Source organism: Narcine bancroftii, chromosome 6 (assembly GCF_036971445.1).
Source record: "Narcine bancroftii isolate sNarBan1 chromosome 6, sNarBan1.hap1, whole genome shotgun sequence".
In the NCBI taxonomy this organism is placed as follows: domain Eukaryota; kingdom Metazoa; phylum Chordata; class Chondrichthyes; order Torpediniformes; family Narcinidae; genus Narcine; species Narcine bancroftii.
This window is the reverse complement of record NC_091474.1, coordinates 92,691,621-92,714,718: the sequence shown is the minus strand read 5'-3', so window position 1 is coordinate 92,714,718 and position 23,098 is coordinate 92,691,621. Positions and strand designations below refer to the sequence as shown.

General features: G+C 40.9%; 1 protein-coding gene across 6 annotated transcripts in view; it reads left to right on the top strand.

Moving 5' to 3' along the window:
* Window positions 1–20,252, top strand: part of bmpr1aa (bone morphogenetic protein receptor, type IAa) — a 146,511-nt gene extending 126,259 nt beyond the window's left edge. For all 6 annotated transcript variants that reach the window (XM_069885749.1, XM_069885750.1, XM_069885754.1 and 3 more), the window contains 5 exons: window positions 2,777–2,969; window positions 8,790–9,087; window positions 13,137–13,312; window positions 15,472–15,602; window positions 17,275–20,252. In XM_069885749.1, coding sequence (XP_069741850.1) covers window positions 2,777–2,969; window positions 8,790–9,087; window positions 13,137–13,312; window positions 15,472–15,602; window positions 17,275–17,400 — 924 coding nt within the window. In that variant the 3' untranslated portion in view covers window positions 17,401–20,252. The remainder of the gene's footprint in view (window positions 1–2,776; window positions 2,970–8,789; window positions 9,088–13,136; window positions 13,313–15,471; window positions 15,603–17,274) is intronic.
* Window positions 20,253–23,098: the final 2,846 nt, after the last annotated feature.

Below are 23,098 nucleotides of genomic sequence, written 5' to 3'. Positions count from 1 at the left end.
TTGCAGGCAGACAGTCTTGCAGGCAGACAGTCTTGCAGGCAGACAGTCTTGCAGGCAGACAGTCTTGCAGGCAGACAGTCTTGCAGGCAGACAGTCTTGCAGGCAGACAGTCTTGCAGGCAGACAGTCTTGCAGGCAGACAGTCTTGCAGGCAGACAGTCTTGCAGGCAGACAGTCTTGCAGGCAGATAGAGAGAAGTAAATGAGAGTCCCCACCAGAATCACCGAGTGTCCGTTGATTCACCTCCAGCACTTCCGCAGTCTCTGCAGCCAAACAGAGTCCATTGGCAACCCGAGCTCCAGATCCCAACCTTCTACACGGTCCACCGCCCTCAGCACCACCACATATCCCAGTTCCAATACTTGGCACCCCTCCGGCCAGTTCGAGCCCGTCTCCGGCAGTCCGCAGCCCAGCGCAAATTTCCAACAGCAGTCTCCAGCAGCCCACAGCTTCTGGAGGTTGCTCGCCTAGAGTCACCAGCAGCCCACCACATACACTGGCCGCAGAGCCTATTTACTGGTCCGCCACCATGGTCACCATCCCCACAGGTTGTCTCTTCTGCTTCTCCCCCTCAGACAGGTGGGGGGAGGGGGGTGATCTTTGTCCTTTGATGCCTTGCTCTAGTTTTCCTCTTGCCTGGAGTCTGTAGCCCCTCATGGCTGGTGCCGATTAATAGACACTGCCATTTTGGACAATCACAAGTTGAGTTGGATCTTCAGAGAATTTGTAGCCTCTCTAAATACTTCTTGTTGTTTATTTTAATTTTACAATCTTTGGACCATATTCCTTACAAAAATAACAAAAACCTAACTGTGTAATATTTTAGTTTTACTAATTTATTCACGTTCTCTCTCTCTCTCTCATTACTCTTTTTTGCTCTTATTTCACTCCCAGCATAATAAATGTTCAGTTGGAGTTTGCACAGAAAAGCAAGTGCCATTTTGGTAGTGCAGTCAATCTTTTATACCAACTTTTACCACATTAGCAACATTTCAGAGCTATTGCATAGCAAGTCATGTATATCACTCAATCTACTAACATTAGCCCTTTTCACACTGACTAACGTAAATTGGCCATTCACTGAACTGGTTAAAGAAGACATTTTTGCCATTCACACTGGACTGCTGTTAACTGGTTCTCTGTGTCCTATCCTCCACCGGTGATGTCTGAGTGACACATCCGTTAATTGTGACGTTGTATTTAAACAAAATTAATCACACCTAATTATTAGAAAGCATTCCATGAGTGCTCTGTGCTTACAGCCCTTTCTCTGCTGCACAGAATTCTGGGAAACCTGCTTCTCTGATTTTACATAGCTTTGGCTCTCCTTTCACAGATAAAATTAAAAAACAAACATTCTGGGAGGGTAGGTCTGCCATCGCACGCATACATTCTCTCTCCCTCCCTTTCTCTCTCCGACTTTCCCACGGTCCTTTATAAATTTATAGGTCGGCACAACCACAGGAGCTGAAGGGCTGTGATGTTTTTAATGTTAATTATGTTATAATTTGCCATGATTAATTTTGTTTCAATACAAGATCAAGAGTTAATAAATTTGATACAAAGTTTATACTTTCTAATCTTTTGTTTCTTTCACATTCCTGCAAAAATGTCAAAAGTCACTACTTTGTCCCTGCATAGTCCATGTCCCTTTCACACTGGGCTAATCGGCTCACAGGGGTCCGATGACCCTGGGGATAACACACTTTACGTAGGCGGTCCATCCCCAGGGTGATTTGACGCCTGCATGCCAATTCGTGAGTGTTCACACTAGCCCTTATCTGGCATATTGGCCATTAATTACTAGGATAAAGTGCCAATGTGAAAGGGGTTAGAGAAACTATTACATAATGTGTTTTAAAATATATTTGGCAATATGCAATAGCACATCTAAATTTAGACATACAAAAACAATTTGCTTAATCATGTTATCTGAAACCCTTCAGTTAGATCACATCTCAGTTGCACCTGTGCAAATAACTACTTTCTATACACAGGTCTACCCCACTTTACGAAACTGGAGTGTTCCTATGAAACCTTTCAGAAGCTGAAATGGCGTAAATCAAAGACCTATTCACTACTATTGAAGGCTATTTTCAAATCCTTTTGTAAAAGCAAACACTGGTTTCTTCGTAAAAGCACTTTTTCATAAAATGAGTATTCATAAAATGGGGTATACCTGTGTAATCAAACCATTTGGTTGATGGGTTGAAATTGTTTTTCACCAAGTACTGTTTATTGTTGTAGTCCCACTTCAGTTAAATCCTCCAATATTTTGTGGCTTCGTTCTTTGAGTGTATTTTAGCAGAACACTTCAAAAACCTATAATATTTTACTTGTGTAATTTTCCCTTCCCTTCAACCTCTATCCCACTTATTTAAGTTCCCACAGGAACGTTAGATAACTAAGATGTTGGAAGTCAGTTTGACTATAAATTTAGAATAATATAATTTTTATTTTCTTTAAAAGATAACAATCAGTGAGAAAATTAAACAACCAACCAAATTTTATTTGGATCGGCACAATTTTAATTCATTATTTAGAATAATAGATCTCAAAAACAAGCCACTTTCGATGCATATGTTTCACATCTTCGCCCCTCAGTTCTTTATTGTTTGTAAGGAAAAATATGAGTCTAAAAATATGTGCTCCAGTGTTGGTTAATATTGTTTCTACCTATAACCAGCATTGAAAACTTATCACTTTCATTATTATTTTGAGGACATCCTTTTTATTGCCATAGTGAACTGTATTTCCCACTTGCCTTTCCCCTACAGGTGCAACGTACAATTGCAAAGCAGATTCAGATGGTCCGACTAGTGGGCAAAGGCCGCTATGGTGAGGTATGGATGGGGAGATGGCGTGGTGAAAAGGTGGCAGTAAAGGTGTTCCCATCTGCAGAGGAAGCCAGCTGGTTCCGTGAGACAGAGATCTATCAGACCGTGCTAATGCGACATGAAAGTATTTTAGGTGAGCTAGTTTAAAAGTCTGATTTTTTAAATATATATATGCCTTATTCAAGATGTTATTGTTGGAAAGCAGAAGAACTAGGATTCTCATGCCACCACTTCTCAATGGTTGTGCTTTCCATTTTCTAGTCAGTTGTGAGATGTAAGTCTCACTAGCTTGGCCAGCACTTACTGCCCTTTGCTAATTGCCTTTTGACATAGTGATGTCAAGCAAACTCTTAACAGCGGCATTGTTTAGTGGATGGTTTTGAAAGGTCCCTCATTGTGTAGTAGATGGCTCTGAAGGGTCCTGTCATGATAATGAATATGTATGAGATGTACCGGAAGTCACGTGGTATGAGAGAGAGATAAGAGCACAAGCAAGAGAACAAAGGAAACCGGAGAATAAAGCCACTGAGAAGTTTACATGATAAAACTTGTGTTTAATGTTTTATTAACTTCACATTTCGGGCCACAAATGTGACATTGGCGACGAGGATGAAAGAAGCTTGAAGAAAATTAAAGACTAAACAAGATTACAGAGGATTACAGACAACTTCAAGGTGATAAGAATTTTCTCTTTGTCTCAGTACTTTTGGGGCTGGAATATTTCCTCATGGCTGGTGCAGACGGTGACTTTCTAATGCATAGTGGAATTGCTCATTTTGACCCAATGGGTGATGCAAGCACTGTAAGTGTGAAGTGGAAGGCATGGCTGGAAGAATTTGAATCCTACGCCGACAGTCGTGGCCTATTTCTAGATACCGGTACAGTTAAACAAAAAGCGCAGAGGAGAGCGTTACTTCTTTTCACTGCTGGACCTGCAGTTCGGGAAACATTTAAGACACTTTTGAATACTGGAAGAAAGGATGAGTACCGGAAAGCGGTAGATGCATTAAATGCACACTATGTAGTGACACCGAATGCTACATTTCAACGCCATTTGTTTCGGAGAACAAGACAAGAAGATGGGCAGACAATTGCTCAGTACGTGACGAGACTACGCCAGCTAGCTGTTGGATGCAATTACATGCCAGCTGATTTGGACAACCAATTACTGGATCAAGTCGTACAGCACTGCAGATCAGATAAACTCAGAAGACGTCTACTGGAAAGAGGGAGTGAGTTGGAACTCACCGATGCTTTAACCATTGCTGCTGCATTAGAGGCTGTTGAAGGGCAATTTCATACCATGACCCTGAAAGACAACTCAAGCCAGCAAATTAAGAGGCTCTCACATCGCCATAACCAGCCAAGATATACGCCGACACATGACGTGGAGTGTTATCGATGTGGAAACCGAGGTCACTTTGGAAAAGACCCATATTGCCCGGCCAAAGGCAAAGTTTGCAGAAAGTGTGGAGGTAAGGACTACTTTGCAAAGAAGTGCAAAAGCAAGTCCAATGCAGACCAGAAGAGGAAGAGTACAACTTCCAAAGGCAAAGCCTGGGGGAAAGGAAAGTATCCTGGAAAGAAAGATACCATTCGCCAGATAGACGGTGACGATGATGATACCCAGGAGGAACAGAGTTGTTACCAATTTACGTTGAATAAAGTACATCATGAGAAGGTCCCAGTGATCATTGGTGGAGTGACAGTGCAGGTCATTGTAGACTCAGGCAGTGACAGTAATGTGATTGATCGACATTTATGGGAGAAGTTGAAAAGGAAAAAGATCATCTGTACCTCAAAGAAGTGTTCCAAGAAACTGTATCCATACACAGCAACCAAGCCATTGCAGACCATTGGATGTTTTACTGCAACTGTTGAAGCTGGAGATAAGTACACCGAAGCAGAGTTTATGGTCATAGAAGCACAGCACAAGACCTGGCAATACTTCATATTGGAGCTTGTGTCAATTCAATTCAGTCATACGAGGATATGAAGCAAGAATTCCCCGCAGTCTTCCAAGGAGTAGGAAAGCTGAAAGGTCGACAATTGAAGCTAGCGGTAGATGAAACGGTCAAACCCAAGGCACAACCAATGCGCCGAACTCCGTTTGGACTTCGTGGGAAAGTCGAAGCCAAAATTAAAGAATTGATCGAACAAGACATTATTGAACCGGTGGAACATTCGACACAATGGGTCAGTCCCGTAATGATTGTGCCCAAACCAAAGGGTGACATAAGACTATGTGTTGACATGAGAATGGCCAATGAAGCTATAATTAGAGAACGACATCCTATACCAACAGTGGAGGAAATACTTCAAGAACTAACTACCAGTAAGATATTCTCAAAAATTGATCTGAAATGGGGCTATCATCAATTAGAGCTGGATCCAGGTTCCCGAGATGTGACAACATTTGTGACTCACTGTGGATTGTATCGTTACAAGAGACTATCATTTGGAATTAATGCAGCTTCGGAGATCTACCAGTATGAAATCCATCGAGTGATTCAAGGCATTCCTGGAGTTGCCAACATTTCTGACGACATCATAGTCCATGCACCAACGAAGGAAGAGCATGACAAACGGTTGAGGCGTGTACTATCTAGACTACAGGAGGCAGGCCTTACCGTGAATGGAAACAAGTGCCAGTTCGGTGTGTCAGAAATGGACTTCATGGGACACAGACTTACACGGGAAGGACTAAACCCTGCAGAGGCCAAGGTGAAAGCTATTGAAGAGGACGCAACAGAGGTGAGGAGTTTCCTGGGATTGGTCAATTTTTGTGCAAAGTTCATTCCTAATTTCGCTACAGTGGCAGAACCACTAAGGAAACTAACCAGGAAAGGAGTACCATTTCATTTTGGATCTGAGCAGAAGAAAGCGTTCACAGCGCTGAAGCAAAGCCTGACAGATGCAAAAACTTTTGGATATTACGATCCGGCGGCATCAACCAAAGTCATAGCGGATGCCAGCCCGGTTGGTTTAGGAGCTGTGTTGGTCCAGATGCATGATGGAGGACCAAGAATCATTGCCTATGCCAGCAGATCGTTATCAGATGTGGAAAGAAGATACTCTCAGACAGAGAAAGAAGCACTCGGACTTGTATGGGCCTGTGAGAGGTTCCATGCATATTTATACGGCATTGAATTTGAACTCATCACAGATCATAAGCCATTAGAGGTGATCTATGCACCTAGATCCAAACCATGTGCCAGAATAGAGAGATGGGTACTCAGACTACAACCCTACAAATATAAAGTAATCCACATTGCAGGGAAAACAAACATTGCAGACCCGCTGTCCAGATTGGTGAAGGATGGAGGTCCACAATCCAAGTCAGAATTGGGAACAGAAACAGAGAGCTTTGTACGCTTCGTAGCTATTCAGTCTACACCGAATGCTGTGACTACAAAGGAAGTCGAGAGAGAATCCGAACGTGATCCAGAACTCAGGGAAGTAAGAGAATGCATACAGAGTGGACAATGGGACAAGTGTACTCACAAGGCTTACATTCCCATTAGAGACGAACTTTGTTGCATCGGACAATGTGTATTAAGAGGTTGCAGATTGGTGATTCCGCAAAGATTGAGACCGAAGATCGTATCCTTAGCGCATGAAGGACACCTAGGTATTGTTGGTACCAAGCAAAACCTCAGGACCAAGGTATGGTGGCCAGGTTGTGAAAAAGACGCAGAGAAATTTGTTAAAACTTGTCACGGATGTCAAATCACAAGTAGGAGTAATCCGCCAGAACCGATCCGGAGTACGCAACTTCCGACAGGACCATGGATCGACGTAGCTGTTGATTTTCTTGGACCTTTACCGACGGGTGAATCAATTATGGTAGTGATAGATTACTACAGCAGATACTATGAGTACGTTGTGTTGAAGTTCACAACCACTGAAAAAACAATACAAGCATTAGCAGAGATATTCGCAAGATATGGATTACCTGTTACATTATACTCTGACAATGGTCCACAATTCATTTCAGAGACATTTACGGAATACATGAGGACCACAGGTATCCACCATCATAAAGTAACTCCGAAATAGCCGCAAGCCAACAGAGAAGTAGAGAGACAAAATCAGTCCATTGAAAAACGATTGAGGATTGCACACGCTGAAGGACAAAATTGGCGAGAAGCATTGCTATCTTATGTGGCTGTCTATCGAGCAACGCCTCATGCAACCACTGGAAAAAGTCCTGCAGAAGCATTTTTTGGGAGAAAAATCCGCACAAAAATGCCAGAAATAAAGGAAATTCGAGACGACCAGGAGATGAGGGACCACGATGCTGAAAAGGAAGGTGCAGCAAAGCTGTACACAGATTCGAAACGTGGAGCCAAGTACTCAGACATCATGCCAGGAGATAATGTTCTAGTGAGGCATGAAACTGGTGGTAAGCTAGACACACCTTATTACCATCAACCCTATACTGTCGTATCCAGAAGTGGCAGTATGGTGACAGTCAAGTCTCCGACTGGAGTCCTGTATAAGAGAAATGTATCAGGTGTAAAAAGGTACCAGTCCAGAGATACATCGAGCGAAGAGTTTGAAAGGCCAATACGAGATGCTGAAACTGAGAGACCTGATGATGTTCCAGAGGCAGTTACCAGCACTCCTGATGAAGTGACTAGAGCGCCAGAAACACCCGAAGCCGTGGCGAGCAGTATTTTCGACACTGAGAGTGAACAACCGAGAAGCGACGACAATATTGCAGGCAGGCCGAAACGAAACCGGAAAGTGCCCAAACGATACGAAGACTTTGTGCCATAGTTTTAATAAGAACTTTGGGACAGTATTTAATCTTATATCGTAAAGTGCATGTATGAGTGCTGTAGGAAGTAAATTTTATGTAGTTAAGTTATAGTATTACCATTAGTTACGATGTTTGTATGTTTCCGAGGGATATTGATAAGTGAAGGTAAAGTTTACTTCTGATTAAAGGAGGGATGTCATGATAATGAATATGTATGAGATGTACCGGAAGTCACGTGGTATGAGAGAGAGATAAGAGCACAAGCAAGAGAACAAAGGAAACCGGAGAATAAAGCCACTGAGAAGTTTACATGATAAAACTTGTGTTTAATGTTTTATTAACTTCACATTTCGGGCCACAAATGTGACAGGTCCCTCATTATGTATTCGATGGTTCTGATGAAGGGTCCCTCATTGTGTAGTCCATGGTTCTGATGAAGAATCCCAGACTTGAAATTCTGTTTCTTTTTCACAGATTTTTCTTTGACCTGCTGTGTGTTCCTTAAATGTTGTTTTTATTTCAGATTTCCAGCATCTGCAGATGTTTTTAAATTTCATTCATGTCAAATGTCACAGAGTAAAAAAAGGCATTAAAAGCAGTTGGTAGTAACTACAATCCATAATTCCCAAGAGTTGGAGCTTTGTAAAAATAGCAAGGCAGATTGGGGAATGCAGGAAGGGGGAGGTGAGGGGGGAATGAAGAAGTTTAGTCAGGAGGAGGGACAAAAGTATTGGAATAAAATAAAGTTAAAGAAAAAAATGAAAAAGACAAAATGAAGAATGGGTAAAATTACGAAAAAATTAAAAAAAGAGAAAATGCTGCTTGGTTGTCACAAATACCCCATGACATTTTAATGAAACAAGTCAGCCAGCACCTTATTCCCAGGGGTTATGAGATAAGAAGAGTTTAGGTTTTTTTTGGTAGGAATATTTAGATCAGCACAACATCCAGTTTTAATTTCTCAGGAACTGGCCAAAGCTAGCTGAATTCAACCCAATGTACTTTTAAATTCATTCTAAATGTTTTGCTTGTTTCTAGCTTGACGTCATTTTCCTTTTCTCATTCCAAGATTTCTTCACCTTCACAATATGGGAACATGAATTTATTCATAGTCGGGAGCATACAGTGAGTTTATTATAGAAGTAAGCAAGCTCTGATCTTCGTAATTTACCATTTTATCTTTCACAGGATTTATTGCTGCAGATATAGAAGGCAAAGGTTCTTCGACATGGTTGTACCTGATTACAGACTACCATGAGAATGGCTCACTGTATGACTACCTGAAGTGCACAGTGCTTGATACCAAAGCCCTGCTGAAGTTGGCTTATTCTGCCGCTAGTGGTCTCTGTCACCTCCATACAGAAATATATGGTACACAAGGCAAGCCTGCTATTGCACACCGTGACTTAAAGAGCAAAAACATCCTAGTGAAAAAAAGTGGAACTTGCAGTATTGCAGACCTTGGCCTAACTGTGAAATTCAACAGGTAATGACCAACTTCCTGAATCTGAAAACAACTGTGTGTGACACTGTGATTACAATAAAAACACGCCAAAATGCTGAAGGAACTCAACCAATCTTCTCAGCATCCATAAAAAAGCGGACATATAACTGACATTTCAAGCCTGAGCCCTTCTTCAAGAGATAAGCACAACAAGCCATAAGCAGGAAATCTCAGAATTCAGATGGTGCTGGCTAGGGGAGGAATCCAGACCAACAAGAGGTGTTAATTGGATATGATAAGGTACACTGAAATGCTGCAGGAACTCAGCCGGTCTTTTACCCACATCTCCTCCCTCACCACCATTCAGGGCCCCAAATAGTCCTTCCAAGTGTAGCAACATTTCACTTGTGAATCTGCAGGGGTCATCTTCTGGCTTCAGTGCTCCTGTTTTGGTCTCCTCTACATCAGAGAGACTGGGTGCAGACAGGGAGATCGCTTTGTTGAGCACTTCAGCTCTGATGCCACAATAGCGGGGATCTCCCAGTGGCCACCCCTTTCAGTTCCCCATCCCATTCCCTTGCTGACATGTCTGTCCATGGTCTCGTGCACTGACCAATTGAGACCACCCACAAATTGGAGGAACATTACCTAATCTGACTGGGCACCCTCCAACCGGATGGCATTAACATCAATATCTCTGACTTTTATTAAACCCCCCCCCACTTCTTCCCCCCCCCCCCCCCTGTTGACCTATCCCTGTCTCCCTTTCCCCTGTTTCCTTTCACACAAACATAATAAATTCTTGCCTCCTCCTTCATCATATCCAATTAACACCTTTTGTTGGTCGGGATTCCTCTTTGTGTCTGAATTCTGAGATTTCCTTCTTCTGGCTCATTTTGCTTTTTATGGGTGCTGAAAAGACTGGCTTCGTCCCTCCAGCATTTTGAGTGTGTTTTACTGAAAACAGCTATACTTTGTCAGGACTGGGTTAGAGCAATGTCAGTAATACTTTACCAGAGTGATTTAAAAAAAAAATACAAAGACCAGGGACAATGTCTTAAAAAAATTATAAAATTTTTCACACAACTTGTAAATACAGGTGTCCCCAGGTCATAATATCTGCCCTGTGAAAATGCAACTTTACACAAATTTTCCCATACACTTTTAAAGTATTTTTCAAGGTAGTAATGATAATAAAAAGTTGTATTCGTTCATGACAAGCTCCATTTGTTTAATTATGGGCAGAATTAGGGTGACTAAAGAATGATCACTAATATATGTAGTGTGATAATAAGGGGCAGCTGCAGAAAAACAAACTTAAAACATATCAAAATTGGTGTACAGATATTTTTTAGGAATGTAACCTTGTGTAAGTTTTTCAGTTGGTTGTTTTTCCAGACTCTTTTGTGTAGTCTTCCAAAGGCGCTATTTGCCTTGGCGAGTCTGTTGTCTATCTCATTGTCGATCCTTGCATCTGATGAAATGGTGCAGCCGAGATAGGTAAACTGGTTGACCGTTTTGAGTTTTGTGTGCCCGATGGAGATGTGGGGGGGCTGGTAGTCATGGTGGGGAGTTGGCTGATGGAGGACCTCAGTTTTCTTCAGGCTGACTAGAACGCTTCCACCAGCGTTGTCTCCGCTCCATCCTCAACATCCATTGGAGCGCTTTCATCCCTAACGTCGAAGTACTCGAGATGGCAGAGGTCGACAGCATCGAGTCCACGCTGCTGAAGATCCAGCTGCGCTGGGTGGGTCACGTCTCCAGAATGGAGGACCATCGCCTTCCCAAGATCGTGTTATATGGCGAGCTCTCCACTGGCCACCGTGACAGAGGTGCACCAAAGAAAAGGGACAAGGACTGCCTAAAGAAATCTCTTGGTGCCTGCCACATTGACCACCGCCAGTGGGCTGATATCGCCTCAAACCGTGCATCTTGGCGCCTCACAGTTTGGCGGGCAGCAACCTCCTTTGAAGAAGACCGCAGAGCCCACCTCACTGACAAAAGGCAAAGGAGGAAAAACCCAACCCCAACCAACCAATTTTCCCCTGCAGCCGCTGCAACCGTGTCTGCCTGTCCCGCATCGGACTTGTCAGCCACAAACAAGCCTGCAGCTGACGTGGACTTTTACCCCCTCCATAAATCTTCGTCTGCGAAGCCAAGCCAAAGAAGAACCTTGTGTAAGGGTCAACGCAAGAATAAATGTGCCTCACATAGGTCCTACATTGGATCTATACACAGCACATTCATTCTTGTGTGCCTTGCAACAAATAGGACTTAGTATCCTCTCAATTTCATAATTGTTCTGAACTACAATAAAATCCCCAAAGATCTGAATTTTTTATTTACGAGTATTTAAATACTAAAACAATTCAAACCATGTCCAATGATCCAAAATCAAACTTTGTGTCACTCATATATCTTCAAAAGAGGTATGATTGTCCTTTAAACGAAAACATCTCTAAAACTTGCTCCTCTCTCAATATTTCATTATCATGACTGCCTCGATTACTAGATAAAGATCTCTGAACGGGTTTTTGAACAGAAACCTACCAAAAGAGTAAACCTTGTGTTTCTTATATATGAAAATGATTGCTCTTTCTCGTGTTATAAGATTTTTTTTTCTAAGCGTATACCTCCAACACTTGTAACTTGTCATTCGAAACAAGTTTTTTTTAAATTTTGGATTTCTTCAGAATTACTTAGATGTGAGTAGTCTTTTCTTTTTCAATAGATGTTCGTTTCTCCACTTCCCTTCGTCGCAAGATCTGTAAAAGCTTGCATTGATCTTTGAGTCTGGATGCATTAACTTCGCTTCTGGCTGTACTAGTTATGCATGATACCTATATTTTTGTGTGCAGTAAGAAATCTGCAGTCAAGAAGAGTCCAGCTTTTAATCTGAAATAGAGAGCTTTTTCTTTCGATAAATGGTATTGCATTGAATAATTGCTCGGATCTGTCATGCACCAACAGCCCACAATACTACTTGAGTGGCTGATCGTACGATTTATTGATGAATGCTCAGTTGCTTTGACTTTTAATCCTGTATTCAATTGTGTACATTTCATTTTTGTGCATTTGGTTAAATTGAGATCTATTCCAAGTTTTATCAGCTGTATTCATTTATAGATTATTGCTATAATAGTTTATTTTTTCCCTTTGGAATCTACTTCTGACAAGCAAACTGGAAATTCTACCCAGAGAGGATTCATTTGAATCAATATTAATTTATTACTAATTTACTGTGTCCACTATTCAGATCTAAAATTTCTCATAAACAAATCCTTTCATCCCATAGCGATTGACCTACAGTGAAACCCCTGTTATCCGGCACCTACGGGGATTGGAAGATGCCGGATAAGTGTATTTGCCAGTTGCTTGAGAATGTGTGTTGCAAGATTGGCCAACTAATGAGGCACACCGATTTTAAACTTCTGTATCTTTTACCTTTTTATTTGCTGCAATTTTATTTTTTTGCCTGTTGCTTAAGGCTGCTGGTTGCTTGAATTCTGGATAACATTCTGTATTGTAATCTGTTCGAGGTCAGTTAAATTTAATATGGGTATCAGTGATTCTTGAGAGTTAAAGAAGAAGCTTAATCTTAAAACAAGAACCAAGCCATTGTCGAGTTGTCTGGATGCACTTATTCACACAATAGTTTTTTTTTTACACACTGTGAACCATATCAATCAAAATACATACAAACATTTCCCTCTTAAGTGGCATTTTCTCCCCTTTTTCCCCCCCTACCTTCCCTCCCCCCTCGAAACCCATTAAACGTTCAACATATACAATACAATAAAACTATTAAACAATGTCATCACACAATGAAAATAAACATTCACACAATAGTTAAAGGAAACACAGAACTCTGACTCCTTAAACATAAGACACAGGAAACTGAATCTGCCCACTTTGTTGGATCTCCATTTTTCACTCAAAGGCTTTTTGAAATTAACAGTTGAGATGTGTACATGATGCGGGCTATCATTAAGAAAATTGGGAAATTTACAATACCAACATTTCTTAATGAATTCAAAATGTTTTTTATTAGTTTTGAATGATCATTCTTATTCATGTTCTTCATTTTACAGTGACACAAATGAGGTTGATATCCCGCTAAATACCCGAGTGGGAACCAGACGGTACATGGCACCTGAGGTGCTTGATGAGACTCTCAATAAAAACCAATTCCAGGCTTATTTGATGGCAGATATATACAGCTTTGGCCTAGTGATTTGGGAAATGTCACGTCGTTGTCTCACAGGAGGTATGTACAGCATTCATCTGTAGATATGTACGACAGGAAATATTTAGATGATTTTCCCACATCAAGTTGGGCCTCTTTTTAGTTTTAATATAAATGGAACTTCTGTAATAAGCCAATTTATTTCTTAATAAAGTAAAACCCCCTGGTATCCAACATCTATGGGGATTGGTAGATGCCAGATAAGTGAGTTTTCCTGTTTCCAGTTGCTTAAGACATACTCTTACAATACACCAGCATGAAGAATAAATCATTTAAAAGACAATGTAAAGTAATTTGAAAAAAAATCAGTATTGTAGTCTTTAATTCTGTAAAGTTCATTTTAATCAGGTAATTCCTATAATTTACAAAATTTAAATTAGAACCCTGGTCATTGACACTGCAACAGTGTTGCGGTAACCGCTATGCTAACCATGTCACCATCATAATTAACCCCCCCCCCCAGTTTACAGCTAAACCCTTACTAATATACTTTATAATATACTAATAAAGACTCTTACTAAGCAGGGATAAGGGAGTCACCCCAATGGCGAGCGGCATCAACCAGCTCTTCATCCTGGGCAACGCCATTTTATTCAAATACAACTTTATTCAAATACCTGTCTGTGAGCAAAGTACAACCAAGGCTCTCTGCTGGCTGAATATTTGCTCCCTTCTACACCAAAGGTTTATGTGTTACTTCAAAGAACATTTACAATTTTAAACCTTTATTTAAATTTTTATTTATCTTCCTTGATTTTTTTTTGCTAGTTGCTTGATGTTGCCGGTTGCTTGAATTCCAGATAACAGGGAGTTTTACTTTATAATGCACAATATATCTATCTATTTAAGTTGTTCATTACTTGACAAAAGTCTGTACATGGTGGAAAATACTTTTGATTTTTTGCTCCGTATGGATCACAATGGCACTAAAAATTAATCACAGCAAGAGAGTATATTCAAAAGATATTGTCAAGGCCTCTTGAAAACATGTAACATCTTCGAACAATCCATAATCAATCAAAATGGAGGGGAACCATGTAGTCTCCAATATTGTCTTCCATATCTCAGTAGCTATCTCTCACCAGAGGCAAAGAGAACATTGAATTACTTTGGGGGTATGTGGCACCAATGCATCACCTCCCATCCACCCGCTCAGACACTTCCAGCCCCAATTGTGGCAGGGTCTGCAGATTCATCTTGGTCTCATCTTAGAACCAATAGAACTAACTCAGAGTGGCACATAGGACAGAAACAGGCCATTCGATCCACCAAATTCAGACTGACCATTTAAACTAATCCTATGTACATTCTCAATAACTTCTGCCACTCACCTCAACACCAGCAGTAATTTACAGTGCCTAATTAACCTTACAACCCACACACTGTTAGGATGTGGAAGGAAACAGAAGTACTTGAAGAAACTCACAAAGTCACAGGAAGAATATGCAAACTCGGCACAACAGGATTTAACCTTGGTCTCCCATAGCACGCAATAGTGGCTCCATTGGCTCTGCCAACTCTGCCACAAACTGGAGTGAAGCCAATCACCTTCATCCCCCAAGGGACTGCCTAAGAAAAGAAAATGATTGGCTGAACCTAATTGACTGAAAGAAGACTTCACCTTAAATCACTGTGGTTCTCAACCTTTTTTTCCACTCTCCTCCCTCTGCTATCGGTGCTCTGTAATGAGTAAGGGATTACTTCAGGTAGGATGTGAGTGGGAAGGGAAGGTTGAGAACCACTGCTCTAGACCCAATTGTTCCTGAAATATTTTGCTTGTGAAAAATTGTCATTGGCCCATTTCCTTTGGAGTTATGAAACGCTGCACATAACGAATCCATGAGGGACTCATTTCAGCATGTGGACAAGATCTTGCTAGTTGCTTGAAAAACAAATTCACTCTCTTTGGAGATGCTGCTTGATCTGTTGTATATTGTTATTTGCTACTGTTGTATGTTGTTATTTGATATTGTTATTTGATCTGTTGTATGTTGTTATTTGATATTGTTATTTGATCTGTTGTATATTGTTATTTGATATTGTTATTTGATCTGTTGTATATTGTTATTTGATACTGTTCTGTGAAATACGTAGGTGTAGAAAGCAGCAACAGATCAGTCTTATGAGCTGCTCATACATCAGCAAATTTCTCACTTCTGATCTTCATGTTTTCCCTGCAGGTATTGTGGAAGATTACCAGTTGCCATATTATGACATGGTGCCAAACGATCCCTCTTATGAAGATATGAGGGAAGTGGTGTGTGTTAAATGCCTCCGTCCAACAGTTTCTAATAGGTGGAACAGTGATGAGGTGAGTTTCATGCTACTTCGTGCAGCTTGTAAGGACACAGTCATGACTTTGACTGACCATGCAAGTGATATAATCAATGGTTGAAGTGTGTTATTCAATTTGAATTGAGTCTTCTGAAACCATTAAGTTGGATATTAAGTTGAAAGGCATTTAGTATGTTGGCTTTCATAAATCAGACTATAGAATGCAGGAGTTGGGATGTTATTGAAATTATATAAGGCTTTGGTGAGGCCAAATTTGGAATATTGTGTGGAGTTTTGGTCACCGAATTACTGGAAGGATATAAACAGTATAGAGAGAGTGCAGAGGAGGTTTACGAGAATGTTGCTGGGGTTTCAGGGTTTGAATTACAGGGAAAGGTTGAGCAGGTTGGGACTTTATTCTCTGGAGTGTAGAAGGTTGAGGGGTGATTTGATGGAGGTATTCAAAATTATAAGGGGGAAAGATCAAGTTGATGTGGATAGGCTTTATCCACTCAGTGGGGAAGATTTCAACAAGAGGGCATGGATTGAGAGTAAAAGGGGAAAAGTTTAAGGGAAACAAAAGGGGGAATTTCTTGACGTAGAGGGTGGTGGGGGCATGGAATGAATTTCCGGCAGAGGTGGTAGAAGCAAGATCAAAGTGAATATTCAAGGAAGGTTATATGAACGGGAGAGGTGTGGAGGGTTATGGGCCAAATGCGGGTCAGTGGGACAGGGTGGGAGAAGATGTTGGGCACGGACCTGCAAGGCCGAACCGGCCTGTTTCTGTGCTGTAAGTGGTTATAGGGATCTGAGAGTTAGATGCCTAAATTTGGAGGGAAGAAAGTGAATGAAGTAATGAAATGTGTATTAGAACATGCCCCTCCATGAACTGTATATTGACTCTGTAAAACTGATTTGTTTGCATCTCTTGATCCATAGGTAACTTATTTTCAAATGAGCATTAATTAAGAGATGAAGATTGATGCAAGCATCACAATTTGCTGATAGAGATCTATTTTATTAATAGCTGAAGACTTTTTCCTGGGACTTTATGAAATAATTTATCTTGATCAAAGCTGACTACGTGTGAGATAATCCTTCAGACAGATCTCATGTAGCTAACACCTCCAGGCAAAAATAACTAGGTGGGGTTGCTACAAGTGCCTTACAGACGGTGCTGGATTCTAGCTCCATTTACTGGCTCTGTAACAGCGTTCCGCTAACCACCACGCTCCCCATCAGGAGAGCAATTTCTCAAAGTAATTTTGCTTGTATGGTTTTATGGATTTAACACACAAGTCAGGAAAAGAATAATGCCAATAAAATTATTTAAATCAATACCTGCTTTAAGGAATCCGTTGGGGGCTGTGAAACATCTTACTGATTCAGTGCATCAGAGTATGGGGCAGATATGAGCGGACAAGAAATACAGAAGTGAGAGCAGCTTCCATCTGAAGGCTAAATAGTACCTGGAAAGCATTGGGTGAGTTGCCTCACACCACTTTCCACCTGATGACTTACAGACTCTGGCAGCAGCTGATATTTTAGCAGCTCAAAATCCATGAGTGACATTTTCAATCTCAACCTACTAAATGCCTTTCAGTTTTTAGTTGTTAATGAAACTTGCTGTGGGAATGTAGTTCACAAGTTCGTCAAATTGGATGAGATGATCATTGTGTGTTTCCTGATCATATCTCTCTTTCTTCCAGTGTTTAAGAGCCGTCCTGAAATTGATGTCAGAATGTTGGGCTCATAATCCTGCCTCTCGGTTGACAGCACTAAGAGTGAAGAAAACACTTGCCAAAATGGTGGAATCTCAAGACATCAAGATCTGATCAAGTCACTCAATAGCGGACATCATTGCTCCAAAGGGGCAGGGACATCTGGTGTGTGATCAGAGGACTGAGCATTTGCATGCCCAAGATCCTTCTTCACACCATGCTAGATAAGGCTGCTAATAATGATCTTTTTGAATTCAGGAGTGTTTCATTCATGGCATAAATGTGAGAAGAAAGGACTTCTGATAATGAGCTTCCATGCCATACTTCACAATGGACGGCAAAACGTTTTAGATACAAGACTATATCGATGCTGTTGGAGCATCTTAAACTTCCTTGGATTTTTACATGTCGCTGACTTTTCTTGTGCTCTGTAACCCAGAGTGGAATGTTGATAGCTGGTGCTCTGTGAGCCCTAAGAAGGTGTCTCACAGCCAGGAGATGGTGCTTTCTGTGAAAGCCTCAATCTGAATGATTTTGCAAAACTATTGCTGGTATTTTAATAGTTGCTTTTCATCTCTTTGTAAATAGCATCTGCCTGGTCCTCTCTTGGGCTCTAAGGGCATGACGGTTGCCTCCTATTTCCACCCCAAAGTCCGGTGGAATTGGCTGGTCTTTTGTGCATTTGCAAGAACTGCACAGAGTGTGCTTCTGCTGGAGTCGGGCAGGCAATTCAACAGCGGGATTTCCCCTCTGTATCCAGAATGTTCTGTTCACAACTAGCTTCACTATCTGACTCACATCTTGGAGGCTTCAGAATCAGGATTCATTGCTTCCTTGAAATGCATTTTTTTCCTTCACTCTTACCTTCTGTCTCTCCTCTTTTCCTCAAATGTCCACTTGCCTTTTATCATGTAATTCAGTAGCAGCAGTAAGAACCTTGATTTTGGTCAGCTCGCAAAATTCTTGTAAAACTTGAATCACTTTGCAATGAGTGGAAGAATATACTTTTTCAAGAAGTGAGTAGCCACTCTCAACTTTGTTCATGATATTCTCCCAATTTTCCATTGAGTAATAATTGTGTCCCTCTGGTTAAAATATTGTATCCTGATTTTTTTTTTACTAATTGCATCTAAAAGTGTAAACGATTAGAGGAGATCCCTTTTAGACGACAGAATGCACCTTCATTCTTGGAATTTTTCTGGCAAACTCGCGCACCACTGGGAGATTCTGCTGCTGCTCTATTCATGTCAGAATTATGGCTGGTTTAATCTGCTCAGATGGACAGGGAAAGGGATTGATGTTCCAATATTACAGTTCTTATTTTTACATAAATATAGCAGGCACAAATTAAATGACTTCACCTGAGGTAAATGGGTTCTGCCGTCCTTCTCTAGATGTGCCAATATTCGTCCGCTTTAAGTTCTGATATCTAAAAAGTTATCACTCGCTTGTTATCACAAGTGACCATTGCATGTATTTATATTTCTTGAGAATGAATTATAACTGCAAAGGATATTGAGCGACCCTACTATTTCCCGTAGCCTGCAAAATTCATTGTTTTGGCATTTAAATGCTCAGTTTTATTTTGTCTTTGTTCCACACCGATAACGACTGTCAGAAGGAGAGTGTGAGCTTCACTGCGTTCCTGGAGAAAAGCTGCAAAGTGTTGGTCCCCTTAAAATAATGTATTGTCAGTTAATTAGAATAATTCCAAAGCATATTCGTGTATTGATGTGTTTAATAATCCTATTAATAGTGGCTTCTAATGTGCCAGGTTCTTGGATGCCTCAATCTTGTAAATGTCATGTAACATAATGTTTATATTTCGTGTAGTATGGCTAATGGTATCTTGCAAGCTTTTCTTGTAAATCTGACAGCCAAAGTAGGGCTTGAAGCTTTTTATCCCAGGCAAGAGGGTATGTTGAATATAAAGTGCGATCCATTGATATGAACAGAATTGCTTTTGTTACATACTATGCAGAGTTATACATCTGCATTCCTTGGTTCGCATGTTTGCCTTGAATTTGAAAGATATAGTATCATGTGGAATGTTTATTAAGCAATTGTGGACACCTACCCAGTCAGGAACTCGTAGGCCCCAACTTCTGATGCATTACATTTCCCCATGATCTTGAAAAGGCCCACAACATTTACATTTTTGCTTCTGAGATTTGCAGATGGGTTCCTTTTTGGGAACATGCATTCAAACCATTTTTTATCATTCTTAACGCTGCAGGAAAATTCACATCGACGGCTGAACCTTACAGAATAAAAATGATTCAAATAAAGAGAGATGAATAACACTTCCTGCCCCTGCCAGCACTCTGCGCCCTCTGATCATGTATTATTTTTGTTCACCAACTCCTTTTCTTAAAATATCATCTCACTAAGGTCTATTCAATTCATAGTGGAGCGAGAGATAGAGAACGGTATTTTTATATAATGGAACTACCAAATGGCCAAGTAAATCTGGGAGATGGAGATGGAAACAGAAACACCTGTCCACTTCTGCTGTTGATACTCGTGTCTTTCAAATGAAGCCGTGTGAATCAAGGAGTTGTTTTAAAGAAAGTGTTTTTAATGATTGTGCCTTTGTTAAATCAGCCTGCCTTTATTTTATTTAAAGAAAAGAAAGGGAGACTTGCCAGTCCAGTGGGTCATCCAAAAAATGTCTCATTGTAGCATAGACAAAAAGACAAGTCAGAATATTTTGAAATCATTTAGTCACCATATTTGTACATAGCAAATGGACAGACATTAAGGGTTACACTAATGCTGATGTCATTGCAAGACAAACAAAATGATCACATTAAACTAAATGAAAGACCTATAAACCTATTTTGTACAGCATCTGGTAAAAGGTGCCTTATTATGTTTACCACAGATTACTTTGCAAGAGGTACATCATGTACACAGATTATGTCCTGTATCTGAATATTAAGTAAATAACATTATTTTAGTACACAGTTGCTCTGTTGGCTTTGCTTATTTGTTTATCTTCCCTTGTTAGATAACTGCTGCAGGATGTGTGGATATCAGCCTGACTGAAAGATCTGCCTTGGTAATCCATGACTCATCCTTTGCTGAGTTGAGCGTGAATACAAAGGTGACCCAAACTCAAATGCAAAGGAAGAATGACTAAATTTAAAGATCTTATTTATTTGCTATTACCTATAATTTTTTTTAGACTATTCTTTAGGACTTGTCTAAATGCTACAGTTTTATTCTACAAAAAGCGCTATTATTGAATCTTGGCAGGAAATCCTTTTTGTCTTACTTAGCTGTTGTTCTTCAGACATAGTTATTGGTCCTCTGGGCCATTTCAATTAGATAATTCGGCGTCATCAACTTTTTTTAAATTCACTCTACATGCACGTACATTCTGTTCATGAGGTATATGATGTAACCTCTGTTTCATTGAAATATTCTGATAGAAATGTCCTTTAAAATTTTTCTATACTATGAAGCTAGTCCAAAACTGTTGAATGCCATGGTTTTATTTGGAAAGTTTAAAAGCTAAGTAAACACGCAAATTTAATCTATTTCTTTCACCCCATTCCCCATCCCTTGAAATATCATCTCATGCACTTCTTACCATTTCATTGTTTTCAAGAATCTCCTCTTCAGATTGTATGCATCTTTAGAAAAACCTTTTGTGCTAAAATTGACTGGCCCAAAATAGTTGCCGTGCTCTACTGAACTGCAGTTTTAATGAAGTAAAATATGACCTATTGAAGTTGTCCCCATATTAACTATTCTCTTTTTTTCCCAAATTGCGTGGAAACGTGCTGAGCAAACATCTGATCAGCTTCTTTCATGCATAGAAAGCAGATACTGTTTTCATTTTTGCACAGAATTCACAGCTTAGAGCTTCCGCTATTCACCATAGAACATTGATTCAAATTACAGATTGGTTTTTCACTCTTGATTTAAAATAATGCTAAATAATTGATGAAAGTAAATCTTTTGCGGGTTGCAATTGAATTGAAAGCCACTTACAGAAAGCTTTCCCAAGATTGGTCTTGTTTGAATATAGAGATGAACCCACAACACGAAATTCTCTCTCAGCAAGATAGAAGAATGAGCCATGACACCCTGGCTGGGAATGGGAAACAGCCATTCAACCACAAGTCTACCAGGATCACTCAGCACTGAACTGTGAAAGGAAGGAATAAAAGAGGCAAATATCGCTGAAGAGTTGGTGAGAAAGATTAATGTTGGATCAAGCTACTAATCGTTTTCTTAGGTTTTTTTTTGCTTCGGTTTAAGGAAATACATTTAATCCCATGTCAGAGAATTGAACACAGGTGATTGGGAGGGGAAATAGTTGCATTGATCAGTGAGGAGTGTTTAAAAGCTCAAAAACAATAGGATGAAATCCAAGTGAAATTCAGTGTTTCTGAGACTGAAAACCAAGGTACATTCTCATTTAATTTATCTGAGTGCAGAGTGCTAAAAACACAGAAATGCTGGAGGAACTCAGCTGGTCTTCAGTATCCAAAAAAAAGCAAAGATATATTGCTGGTGTTTCGGGCCTGAGCCCCTCTTCAAGGAACTAGAAGAATGAGCCCGAAGCAGAAAGTCTCAGAATTCAGACAATGCCGGCTGGGAGACGAATCCTGACCAACAAAAGGATGGATATGGTAAGGGACATGGTAAGAATGTTATCATGTTTGTGCAAAAGGGGACAGGGAAAAGGGAGAGAGACAGCTGTAGGAAGGTGACGGGGGAGGGGCTAAGAGAAGTCCTCAACCTGGGTGCAGATGCATCGGAATGGAATGGAATCCTTACAGGGGACAGGGTGGGAAGAGGTAGCTGTGGGAGTTGGTGGGTTTATAGAAGATGTCCGAGAGTTTGTCTCCCGAGATGGAAACAGAAAGATCGAGGAAAGGGTGAGTGTTGCTAGAGATGGATCAAGTGAATTTGAGGTCAGGGTGGAAGTTGGCAGAAAAGTGGATGAAGTCAATGAGAGTTGAGGGACCTTGCCTGTGTAGGCTTGGTCCATGCAGCCAGCAACAGGGCAGTCATAACTGGGGCCCATGCAGGTACCTGTGGCTACCACTTTGACCAGGAGAGAGTGGGATGAGTCCATTGAGGGTGAGGACAAGTTCTGCCAGCTGGAGGAGGGTGGTGGTGGAGGGGGACTGGTTGGTTTTATTGACCAGAAAGACACAAAGGTCTTTGAGGCCTTCAGTGTGGGGAATGGAGGTGTATAGGGATTGGATGTCCATGGTAAATATGAGGTGATCAAGTTCAGGGAACTGGAAGTTGTTGAAGTGGTGGACGGCATGAGAAATGTCCAGGTGTAGGTGGGGAGGGACTGGACCGGGGGGACAAAACAGTCGAGGTAAGCAGAGACCATTTCAGTGGGGCAAGAGCATGTGGACACGATGGGTATGTAGGGACAATTGAGTTTGTGGATCTTGGGTAGGCAGTAGAAACAGGTGATAAGGGTGTTGGGAATCAATAAGGTTGGAGGCCGTGCCAGGGAGGTGATTGAAAGTGATGAGTTCGGAGATGGTGCGTGATACAGAGATTTGATGCGTTTTGGTTGAGGTCCTGTTGGAAGGGTAAGTAAGAGGAGTTGTCGTCTGGCTTCGGTCAGTGTGGCAAACATGATAAATTCTTGCCAAGTCCTTTATCGTATCGAATTAACAAGTTTCATTGGTCGGGATTCCTCCCCCAGCCAGCACCATCTGAATCCTGAGACTTTCAGCTTCGGGCTCATTCTTCTTATTTCAGGCTTGAAACGTTAGCAATATAACATGTATAACAATTTACAGTACGGAAACAGGCCATATCGGCCCTTCTA